Here is a 12,917-nt window from a genome sequence, read left to right on the forward strand (position 1 = left end):
CCATATTTGAATCAGGCCTCAACAATTCAGTTCAATATAAACATCAATATCAAACGGTAGAAATATGTTTGAACGGATAATCACATCTTTTACCTTTAAAAAGTTCACAAGTTATTATTTTTGTCTTTTCTTTCAAAGTAGTTAAAACTATACGGATAAAACAATGTAAAAAATTATTTGATATATTAATTATAATCTTTTTAAACTTTGTTCTCTATATACTAAAATAAACTATAAATTTTACATGATTCACATATGTTTTGGACTCGTTTAAATCATGTGACAAAATTGTGTGAATTATTCATTTTGATAATGTTTTTATACCATGATCAAAAGTTTGTGAGACATCGTCTCATACCATAACGGTCTAAGTTAATATACAATAACATAACCCATTATTCTCTTAAATTTTTGCAATGACTTTATTATTATTATCTAGTAAAAGTGTTGAACTTATTTTAAAAAAAAGTTTAACAACTATTTCCTTTTTATTTCCAAGATTTGATTTGGATTTTTAAAAACATCCGTAGAAGATAGATAACAAATAATAAATTTAGACATCGAAATAGTGTTTTCAAACTTAATTTTCAAAAACTAAAATTTTCTAAAAAAATCAATACTTAGAGACTAAAAACTAAGTAGTTATCAAACAGAATCTTAATTTTGTAGATCTATAGAAGGGTCTTAAAGCATATCTCAACTATAAATTATAAGGTACAAATTTAAAATATACGATTGAATCTAAAAAATAAGAGCGTTTTAATTACAACAACATCAAAACAATTTAGCAACTCTTATAAGAAGAAAACAAACAATTTAGCAACTCTTATAAGAAAAAAACAAACAATTTAGCACGATACATCTATTGAAAATCAGGGATTGGATCAAGATTTTCAATAATTTTTTAAAAGTTGGATAGGTTTCAAACTGTGGGCTGAATTATAAATTTTACTGATGTAATTAATTTAATAATTTATATAAATTTCCTTCCCTGAATTTTAGGTTGTCCCCTGAACTAAGAGTCTGTGTAGATAGATTGGGGAAAAAATATTTTTTAAAAAAAAGAATTTTTTTATTTAAACACATTTGACAAAAGAATTTGACAAAAGACGTTGAAAATATACTTCAAAAGTAGTTATCAAATACTTTAGTTTTTTCCCCCCTAAAATGATTTTTTTTTTTAATTAAATACTTGAAAATGTATTTTAGACACAACCTAATAATTATATCAATTTAAACTCCAAACATTCATAAGTATATTAATTTACACCATCCATTGTGTTATGTTTTGACAAATATCACGTGTGACTTATAACTTTATCAATTAAACCCCAAGACTTTCATAAGTGAACTAATTTACATTCTCAAATGAGACCTCATTTACTAATCCGTAATCAAATTTGGTGTAATTGCAAATGTAATTGTATTGCTTTTGATCACATTTACTCAAGGTTGCTAACGCAATATGATTACAATTGAGGTTGTTTACTTTGCATGTTTTCTTACCGTTACCTTTACCTTTACCATTTAAGGTCAATCGATAAATGTAAATGTAAAGGTAACAATAATAGTGACATATTCATAATTTTATACTGTAATATTCACCACACCTGTAATGGTAAAAGTAGTAGATCTCACAGTATTTGTTCCACAATTAGATTGAACATTGTTTCTCGTTGTGATTATAGAATACAGGTAGACAACAATAAACGTCATTAAGTGGGGTCCACTTTTCAAATTACTATTGATGGATTACATTTCACCTTGGATAAACGTGGCCTAATATTCTTCTTGAAATTGTCCACATATCAAATTTAATCGTCAATTTTATTTATATGACTCTGAAGACGTCTACACATGTGTAACATCTGAATGTATGTATGATTTTCAGATGTAATCTTTATAAAGTGTTTAAATTGATTTGCTTATGATAATTTTGAAATTTAATTTGAAATAATTATATGTTTCGCACAATATCTTTCAAACCAAGTCTGAATGAGAGTGCTAGTTGATAAACTTACAAATTTTAAAGTTTAAATTGGTATAACCCAAAATTCAGAGGTGCAAAATGATATTTTCAAACTAAGTTTGAAGGGTGTTTGTGATACAATTATTAGTTCAAAGTTTAAATTTGTACAACAAAAAAGTTAGGGGTGTAAATTGATATTTTTCTTAATTTAAGTAATCAAAACTACACTATAAGTGGTTTCTTGTTGAACTTAAGGTGTGTGTGACTTAACTTTTCAAGTGTTTAAATTTGAAAACAAGTCACTTTGCAAAAAAAATTGAGTAAAACAATTATAAGGTGGGGAATTGAACCTCCGACCTCTTCGGAATGCATACCAATCTTACCAAACTAAGCTTACTTTGACATTTTGGAAAAAAAAAATGGAGTGTTTAGCAACAACTCAAAATATATTTTGAAACACTTTTAAAATGTATTTTAAACAACATTCATCAAAAGAGTTTAAATAAAAATGATATTTTTGAAAAACATTTTTTTATCTAATCAATCTGAATAGATCCTTAGTATGTACTTATAGCAATATATATATATATATATATATATTATATACTATATATATACTAGATTATTATATAATGGTCAGTTTTTTAGTACATAATGGTTGATTTGGTACCTTAATCAAAATTAGCTACGTGCAAAACTTGTTTTCATTAAAGTGTCTTTTTTTTCCACTTAGAATTCTACATTATCTGTTTATTAACATTTATAGGTAAATTAACAAAAATAAAATAAAATGGTAAAGTGAAAATTGGATGGGAGGGCAATATTTAAATTAGTGCTAAAGAATAGAAATTAAATTTTGTCCATTAAGTTGATAGATTAGAAAGAATGACATATAATTATAGATAAAATTGGACCTAAAGACCAGACTCAAGTCCAATTAATTAGATTCAAAGATCAGATCCAAATCCACTTAAATTATACCCAAAGGTCAGACTCAAGTCTAATTAAATTAGGTCTAAAAGCCAAACCTAAGCCCATAAAACTCATCAATGAGCTCTATAAATAGAGAAACTCCCCTCAGGATCAACACATTCTAAAAAAGTTTTCATCCCATAGAAGACCCCCTTGAAGACATAAAGTTAACTCCACGAAACACGTTAGCAACTCTTATAAGAAAAAAAAAAAAACAATTTAACATGTTACATCTATTGAAAATCAGGGGCTGATTTTCAATAATTTTTTAAAGTTGGGTTGGTTTCAAACTATGGGCTGAATTATAAATTTTATTGATGTACTTAATTTAACAATTTATTTAAATTGTCTTCTCTAAATTTTAGGTTGTACCAATTTAAACCATAAATTAAGAGTCTGTTTGGATTGATTGAGATTTTTTTAAAAAAAAACTTTTTTTTTTATTTAAACACGTTGACAAAAATCGTTGAAAATATACTTCAAAAGTAGTTGCCAAATACTTCAGATTTTTTTCTTCCTAAAATGGATTTTTTTCTTTTCTTTTTTTAATTAAACACTTGAAAATGCATTTTAGATATAACCTAATAATTATATCAATTTAAACTCTAAACATTCATAAGTATATTAATTTACACCATTCATTGTGTTATATTTTGATAAATATTATGTGTGACTTATAATTTTATCAATTAAACCCCAAAACTTTCATAAGTGAAGTAATTTATACTCTCAAATGAGACATCGTTTACTAATCTGTAATCAAATTTGGTGTAATTGCAAACGTAATTGGATTGCTTTTGATCACATTTACTAAAGCATTTTGCTAACGCAATATGATTGCAATTGAGGTCGTTTACTTTGCATGTTTTCTTACCATGACCTTTACCTTTACCATTTAAGGTCAATCAATAAATGTAAAAGTAAATGTAACAATAATAGTGACATATTCATAATTCTTATATTGTAATAGTCACCACAGTAATGGTAAAAGTAGTAGATCCCACGTAATTTTCAAACACAATCAGACTGAGCAGTATTCATTTCACAATTAGATCGAACACCTTCTGTTCCTCATTGTGATTATGGAATACAGGTGAACAACAACAAACGTCATTAAGTGGGGTCAACTTTTCAAATTACTATTGATGGATTACACTTTGGATAAACATGGCCTAATATTCTTCTTGAAATTGTCCACATATCAAATATAATTGTCAATTTTATTTATATGACTTTGAAGACGTCTACACATGTGTAACAACTGAATGTATATATGATTTTCAGATGTAATCTTTATAAAGGGTTTAAATTGATTTGTTTATGATAATTTAGAAATTTATTTTGAAATAATTATATGTTTCACATGATATGATTCAAACTAAGTCTAATGAGAGTGCTAATTGATAAACTTACAAAATTTCAAAATTTAAATTAGTATAACCCAAAATTTAGAGGTGCAAAATGATATTTTCAAACTAAGTTTGAATGTTGCTAGCTGATATAATTATTAGTTCAAGGTTTAAATTGGTATAACAAAAAAGTTAGGGGTGTAAATTGATATTTTTTCTTAATTTAAATAATCAAAACTGCATTATAAATAGTTTCTTGTTGAACTTAAGGTGTGTTTGACTTAATTATTCAAGTGTTTAAATTTGAAAACAAATCACTTTGCAAAAAAAATTGAGTAAAACAATTATGGGGTGGGGAATTGAACCTCCGACCTCTTTGGAATGTATACCAATATCACCAAACTAAGCTTACTTTGACATTTTGGAAAAAAAATGGAATATTTAGCAACCACTCAAAATATATTTTGAAACATTTTAAAAATATATTTTAAACAACTTTTATCAAAAAAAGTTTAAATAAAAACAATGTTTTTAAAAAACATTTTTTTTATCTAATCAATCCAACATACCCTTAGGTAGTTATAACGAAAAAAAAAAAAACATTTAATGATCAGTTTTTTTAGTACATAATGATTGATTTGGTACATTAATCAAACTTAGTTACGTGCAAAACTTGTTTTTCATTAAAGTGTCTTTTTTTTCCTCCTAGAATTTTACATTATCTGTTTATTAACAATTATAGGTAAATTAACAAAAATAAAATAAAATGGTAAAGTGAAAATTGGATGGGAGGGCAATATTTAAATTGGTGCTACTTTGAAATTAAATTTTGTCCATTAAGTTTATAGATTAGAAAGAAATGACATACAATTTGCTTTACATCATTATATATATATATATCTGTTAAAATGATTACACAAACAATATTGTATGAACATAACTACCTTAATATGATCGAATTTAAGTTGCAGAAAATGTCACATGTATTTTCCAACTATCAATTTTCATCCTTCAAGGATGTCACATATACTTTCTAACTCTCTTTTTAATATTCATCCATTATTTTAGCAAAAAAATTGTAAAGCATGTCGCATATAATTTCCAACTCCCCTGTCAAATTTCGTTGCAAAATGTACGAGCAGTGGGAACGGGAAGCCCATCCAAAAGATGTACAAATGAAATAACAAGAAGCCAAAATAAACATAGTTCAATTAACATTATACTTATATTATCAACATTGAAATCATATGTTTGATTCCGCATCCACGTATTGTAAATAAAGAGAGAGAGAGAGAGAAGGGGGAAGAGTAAGAAATAATCTTCAAACAATATAATAAGACAATATTTGCCATTTGAACTAGAATTCTATACACAAGGTAAACAGATTCGCAGCATTGTTTAACTCATTCTGTAATGATCTGTAGTTTAATCAACCCTCCACAATCCAACACATCTAAAATCTATACTTCTACAAGAAGGATGAGGAATAGGAAGAGGAACATTATATGACTAATCAGATACAGTAAAAAGAAAAGTTAAAGAACATCAGAAGCAAAGAATTAGCTCTAAGCCAGCCAACGACTTAAATCAGTTCCAAGCTAAATGAATTTGATTGCATGAAGTTTGATGCAGTGAACTACCATTCTATATGATCCAGCAATAATGAAGAAGGCCACAGCAGTAAGAACATGCAGAATATACAATCATGCAGAGATTAATGCACATAGACTCAAGCTCGGTCTAACCAATCGTTAATGTTCGTGCTTGACGCGAGCTTTTATGATTCCAGGAAGTGGTGGGGAGGTTGGAGTTCTAACCGGCGTGTTAGACATTGAAGGAAGAGGGATCTGAGGTGGTTGATACATGCCTGACATGCTAGAACCCTCCCCACCATCAGGAGTAAAATTTTGTGCCGTATTATCGCACTGTGGTCTGTCGCAAAACTTCATTGCCTTCAGAACATAGTTGTCGTCATGGAGCTCAAAAGGAGTACTGCAAGAACAGCATGACACAATGAAAATCAAACTACTTTCAGAATTCCAACTTTCAACATATGGTTGTCCGAAGCTGGAAGTCATTGTTAAACCCAAACTTGGTTAGTTTCTGACATTAGTTGAATATATACACACATACACACATATGTATGTATGTGTTTTATATAAGAATAAAGGGAATTGGGAATTACTCCAAATTACATTCCTACAACCAAAATATCGATCTACCTGTTGAAGTCAAAATGCACCAGCTGCATATCTTCTGAAATTTCTATCTCAACAGTTGCATGAGGCCGTGTCTACAAATTCAAAATTTATCAGGAAAATAAACTAACAGAATGACACATGGAAAGAACAAAAATATTATTTGGGCTTAAAATGCCAGATTCTTCATGCTGTTACTAGATGACAGCACTCCGGTGGAGTGAAATCTAGTTCGAATCACTTTCAAATGGTCTGAAAGACCCCAAAAGTTGTCAATATTTTTCTAGATGAGAAACAATCTCATGAATTTTTGTTAATACGTTAAGAGGTGAAAGGAATCAAAGGCTGCTGCATATCTACATCCCTATTGGCAACAGTAAAACCGGATAAAAGTTTGAAGCACATTCCTCAATGAACTCAATGAACTGATGCTAAAAAGGGCACCAGAAGAAGAGACGGTTGATTAGATCCTCTTCTTTTTTACACATCCATCCAACTTTGAAAAAGCCAAGAGTTGTCAAATTATTTTACTAAATTACATCTTCAGTTCAGTATTCAGGTCTCCCCAACAGAAGAGAACAAATAAACATCATTATCTTTTCAGGATATAAATGCTTCCTAATTGTGTCATGGGATCTCCTCTACCTAAGAGCTCCAAAAGCACAGCATATTTGGACATGGACATGAACATGATACGGCGCAACCATGGTGGCACATAATTTTTTTAAAAAGATTCTAGGACAAGAACATGGCAAGGGCACGCTCATTAAAGTATACATATTTTAAAATATATATCGTTTTTATACCAAAAGAAATTCAAAGTCAATAGGTTAATACATTTATACGCTTAAAAAATGGCATTTCACTCTCGAAATTTATTCAAAGTCAAGTTTTTGATACATGTTTACCAAATATTGAACCTACATAACTTTTGTACAGCTAGTGTTTAACACATTCATTGTGCTAACAAGTGTCTGATACGCGTCGAACAAGTGTTAGAGTGTCCAAGTGTCTGACATGGGCAAAACTGAAGTGTTTGTATTTCTTTAGCCTATCATTACCCCAAGCAACACCTAATCTTATGACAGGTAGGGCTAAGATATTTGATAGCTAAAGCACAGGATTTCAACATGTGACTTCAAAGGAATACAAGTTTATAGCTTGTCCTTTTTAACTGTTAAATTGACCCTTGGTGGCTCATCTGTATAAAGCTCAATATAGGAGCAAGTAAACGTTCATCCATTCGAAAACTAAGGAGATAAATGGAAATTCTACAAAGATACAAGCGTCAGAGTTCCTCTAATCCAGGGAAAACACACACACACAAGCATGGATCAGACACACTGTACAAGAGTGCACAAGCTTCAGATGCATCCATAGTTCAAAAGTGTAGAATGATTAAAAATTAGCACCCATGATAATATTTTGGAATTTGAGACTGAAAATTTTAGATTATCGCTTGTTTGATCAACAAAACATCACGCTTACTTCTCTCGAAAGGGAAAAAAATCACACTTGTCGAAAGGTTTTGAAGGAAATATAGGATGATAATATGATAAATACGTATAAAAAAATGGGGAAAAACTACCTGCACCAGGATGAAAGGCAAAGACACACCACCACTGGGAGCATTCTCAGAACTGAATAACTGTTCATTTCGCTGTATTAGATTCTGAAGACCTACATACTGATAGCCAGAGACCGTTAGCTGCAATCTATCACTTGAATGCAATGATTAATTTAAGTACAAAGAAGGCATGCAAAATAATGGCATTTCCATATCAATAACTTTACTTTTTTATTTTTAAGATAACACAATTAGCTGAAGAAAAAAGTATACTTTTTTTGAATTAGAAACATTTTATTGATGAATGAAATAAAAGCAGCACAAGAAGCTATCTTGATTTGGTTCCTTTGTACTCTTGGATATCTTTGGATATTGCATTTATCAATGAAATTGTCACTTATCCCAAAAGAAAAAAGAAAACTCAAGAAAAAAAGCATAGAAGTGAAGTCTAGATAGCCACCCAGTTGACATGTGGATAAAGAAGAAGGCCTTTCCAGTCGGTAGAGTGAGATGGAATTGTTACAAGATCTATTAGAAGTAATTGGTAAGAAGAAGTATGAAAGCAAACAATATCTTATAACTTCTGCAATTCAGAAACGTGATACTAGAGTGCAAAATGATAACAACATGCTGCTAATCATGAAAAACAAACAGAAAGCATATAATGACAGCTATTCACACCTGTTCCTCCAACTCTTGCAAGTATGCTGCTTTCTTTTCAATCCTATTTCTAAGTCCAAGACGCTCTGACTGCATCGTTGAATAACAAGATATAAGCAACCAAAAAAAAAATTAAATTAAATTAAATGCTTGATGCATGAGATAAGAAATGCAGACTGCAGCAGAACCTTTAGTTCTTCAATATCATTCACGCTGGTACGTGGCAGACCCTTCCATTGTATCTCTTTCTTATCCTTTGATATAATATCCATTGCCATGAGGACATTCAGGGCATCATATACCCTTCGCCTGATATTTTTTTCATCGTACTGTTGCTGCTAGATTGAGTTTAAAAGGAGTAAAAGATATAACGACATCTGTCCTCTCATGCACAAAAACAACTAGCAAAAATATGAAGAATAGGAAACCTGATCTGGCGATGCAACACTGTTGCCAGGATCAGCAAATTCTGCAACGAGTTCATCTGCAACCTGAAAAGTACACATTTCTCGAATTGAGAATGGTGTAAGAGAGAAAACAAGACTGAAAATTGGAACCAAAAATCTCAATGCACCATGCTTTGTTTAAGTAGCTTTCTAGTTACAACTTGAGACAATCATAAAGAGTGCTCTAGCTTCTTCTTCTTCTTTTCTTTCTCCTCTTTTCCTTTTTAATAAGGAATTTTGCAGCACCTTTGACTGATAATGATCCAGCGATAAGCAGTTACAAGCAATTAAGTTTCCAGAAGTATGGCATAGTTCAGTAGAAGATACCTAAAATCTTAATATATTGACTAATTTTAGAATTAACTAGGAGTTGATGAGTGAGTTTAGCTAGGCAATGGTAGCCTCAAAGGTAGGCAAGAAGCATCACACTGGGAGAAAAAAATAGAAGGGAAGGGAAGGTATAGATGATTACATTGAACAATGAGATGGCGCCCAACAAACATCCACAAAAATTATCCAAAATAAATAATAAAAAGGAATAATGGTCAGCACTTTAGGAAATAGTGAAAAACAAGACTTAATTAACCAAACCAATAAAAAGAAAAGAAAAGGCAACATCATAGTTACTGAAGCTTTCATATGAACACGATCACAAATCAACAAAGCCAAGAAACGATCTAACCTCGTTATAGGTCGTTCTTCCCTTACTCTCCACTTTCTCGCAAACTGCAAGCAATGGGAATAAGTCAAACAATCAGAGAATAAGAAATTTCTATTACACATCACGATCCACCAGTTCAATGCATGTCCAGCCACAGGCGGAGTCGCATCAAACCCAATGAAGGCAGAATTAACAAAAATAGCTCGAGTCAAACACCTTTCATGCTGAATTGGCGAAGGCCCCTTCCACTCTTGTCCCCTCCAACAGCACGCTGACCCCTCTTTTTCTTCACGTTACTATCCCAAAACAACAAGCCATTTACGAAATCAAATCAAACCCACAATTCAATTCGAATAACCAAAGCTAAAACTACACAATTCACAGTCCCCTTCATTCAGCATGACTCAAATAAAAAATCACTCAACATTCCTCAAACATACACACAACACCAAGGCAAAATCCCAGCAGAATCATCACAGGAAAACAAAATAAAAGAAAACTCACGCAGTGGGTCCTTGCGACCCTGCCTCGTCGCCATGGATGTCGAGGTTGTTCAATCGAAGAAAAGTGTTGTCGCTGGCAGGCGTTGCCATGGTTTGCTCGCTGCGACTAGAAGGAGAACCCACACTGCCACTCATTGAAACAGACTGACCGGAAATTGTGGTGGCGCCAGGGCCACTTGGGAGGTCGTCGTCGTCGTCTTCTCGGCATGGTTGCTGTGTTCTTGTACCCATGTGCCTTCGAACTACAAGCTCGCGATTCACAGAAGCGAATCCTGAATTGGGTTCTGGATGAAGATGAAGAAACTGAATTTGGGGGTTTGAGGGTTTGGAGGAAAGGAGGGAAAGAGGGTTTTCTTAAACAAAGGAAGAACTGTCTTTGAACTCTTCCAATGCCTAAACAGCTACAAACTTTTGTGTTTTTTCTTTGTCTATTGTGTAAGTTCCACATTTTAAGCCAAGAGAACATAACACACACGTTATTTTTTTTACACACTTTGTCGATTTTCAAAATCATTGAATATAATAAATTCAATATTAGTTTGGTATTTTACTTTTGGTGTTTCATTGGGTCGTTTTCATCTTGAGTATATCGATTTGATTGTCAACGGTAATTGACATATACTATTTTTTTTATGTCGTAGGTTGAAATCTACATACCCTTAGTTGATGTACTAAAAAAAAAAAAAGGAATCGAGATTGTTCGTTAAGATATGTCTTAAAAGATTGTAATAGAAATAAACCGTGTTAATGTCAAAGCACGACATATAAATGTGTTAGAGATTAGAAGAAGTGTTCTAATTCCCTATCCTTCTTGTAATAAAAATGAGGATAACAAATTAAAATATTTGATAAAAGTAATAAATGTGGATGCATTTGGTGAGTTGGGTTGAGCTGATAATAATTGTGACAATAAAAATGAAACATGGAAGTTGAAGCCAATAAAATAAAGCGACATATATATATACATACATATTTTCGTTGATTCTTTGAATGAGCATTGTATGTAATAAATTGAAAATTAGTTTTGTATTTAACTTTTTGGTGGGTTCATTGAGTCGTTTTGATCTTAGTTAATTATAATCAATAGCTCGGTTTTATTGTCAACCTACCTTCTTGACGTCGGAGGTTGAAATCCACATACTCTCATTTGTTATACTAAAATAAGTTCGAGTTTGTTTGTTAAATTTTGTCTTAAAAAAACTATTGTAGTAATGAAGCATGAAAATTGAAACCATCGATAAAGACAATAAATGTGCGATATACAAAAACATTACTTAAATTATCTTCTGTTCAACTCTACATCGATATTGAATTTTCTTACAATAATAGTGGTGTTGGAGATTTAAACATAAATAATGAGTATACGTCAACAATGCGGTGTTATGCTCATGTTGATAACAAACATTAGATTTGTTTCTAATATTATTACTGTGTTATAAATAAGATCATTTGCTATTTTGCCTTCAATACATTTATTTTTCTTTATTTTAGATTGTTGTACTAGGTACGGACGTGATGAAATTGGCCAAATAGACAAGAGATCAACTAAGTCAATGATCAACTTATCATTGGGCTAATTCATTAGGAAAATTGCTAATGAATCATATGTCAGTTCCTCTATAAACACATAAGTACAATACCATGTGAGGTAACTTAAACTTCTGTTTTTTTTTTTTTTTTTCCCGTCAAACAATTCATCTCTTACAGGTTACCTAAAAAAGTTACATAAAAACCACTCGTATTAATAAAATATGCTACTATCAATTTGACTTTATAACTTATCTATAGTGTGGCATTGATTTTTACCTATACATGCGTGAAAATATACATGTTATGAGACAAAATCATTGCAAATGGTCTAAATTGTTTTACGCATACTATACAATTATAGACTATTATTTGAAAAAATTATTAGTTTGAAATTTGAAGAGTACATTCTCAAATTTGGTAAATTGTCAGAAATAGCACCTTCAACTTTCTATCATTCAAAATTAGCACGTTTTTTTTTAAAAGTCGTTAAACTAGTTTTTATCGGTGGATCTCGGATGAGATCAAATGGGGAGGCTTAATTAAAAATTTTACTTTTTTTTAACTTATTGATTGTCTTGGCCCTTTTGGATCTCTCTCGGCATTAAATGTTGAGATTAGTAATATTTCTAAATATTAGATAATCTATCCAAAATCTGTACAAAATCTTATATATTATTAAATTTTCTTCAAATTCGGTTATCTTTACTGAATATTATATTTAATCCTTATGTAATTTTAAGCTAATTCATGTTTCAATGATTATATGAATTTCTAAATTTTCAAATTAATTTATCAGTTTGATTTTTTTTCTTCAGATGGATGATTGCATTTTGATTTTTAAATTATGAGAAATATTTAATTTTACAAAAAAAAAAAAAAACAATAGGCAAGATATGAAAAATATATAAAATATTGCTATTAATCTGTCCGAGAATTCACCAATCTGTGTGCTAATCTGCCCGATATTCATACCGAGATTTTATATATTTTCCATATTTTGTTTTTTTTTTAAAAAAAAATTAATCTTTCCAAAAAATTAAAAATCAAAATCAATCACCTGAG

General features: G+C 30.6%; 1 protein-coding gene across 2 annotated transcripts; it reads right to left on the bottom strand.

Annotated features, from left to right (window-relative positions):
- Positions 1-5,610: 5,610 nt before the first annotated feature.
- Positions 5,611-10,762, bottom strand: LOC120091116 (transcription factor-like protein DPB). 2 transcript variants are annotated; one of them, XM_039048957.1, is made up of 9 exons: positions 10,327-10,762; positions 10,039-10,118; positions 9,844-9,887; positions 9,144-9,206; positions 8,904-9,053; positions 8,737-8,805; positions 8,077-8,175; positions 6,513-6,583; positions 5,611-6,282 (listed from the first exon to the last, which is right to left on the bottom strand). In XM_039048957.1, the coding sequence occupies exons 1-9, from the start codon at positions 10,554-10,556 to the stop codon at positions 6,042-6,044; spliced, it is 1,047 nt and encodes a 348-aa protein (XP_038904885.1). In that variant the 5' UTR covers positions 10,557-10,762; the 3' UTR covers positions 5,611-6,041. The 2 variants fall into 2 exon arrangements, with proteins under 2 accessions (XP_038904885.1, XP_038904886.1); XM_039048958.1 differs by having other exon boundaries at positions 8,904-9,050; positions 10,327-10,761.
- Between the last annotated feature and the right edge of the window lie 2,155 nt (positions 10,763-12,917).

Source organism: Benincasa hispida, chromosome 11 (genome assembly GCF_009727055.1).
Source record: "Benincasa hispida cultivar B227 chromosome 11, ASM972705v1, whole genome shotgun sequence".
NCBI lineage: Eukaryota > Viridiplantae > Streptophyta > Magnoliopsida > Cucurbitales > Cucurbitaceae > Benincasa > Benincasa hispida.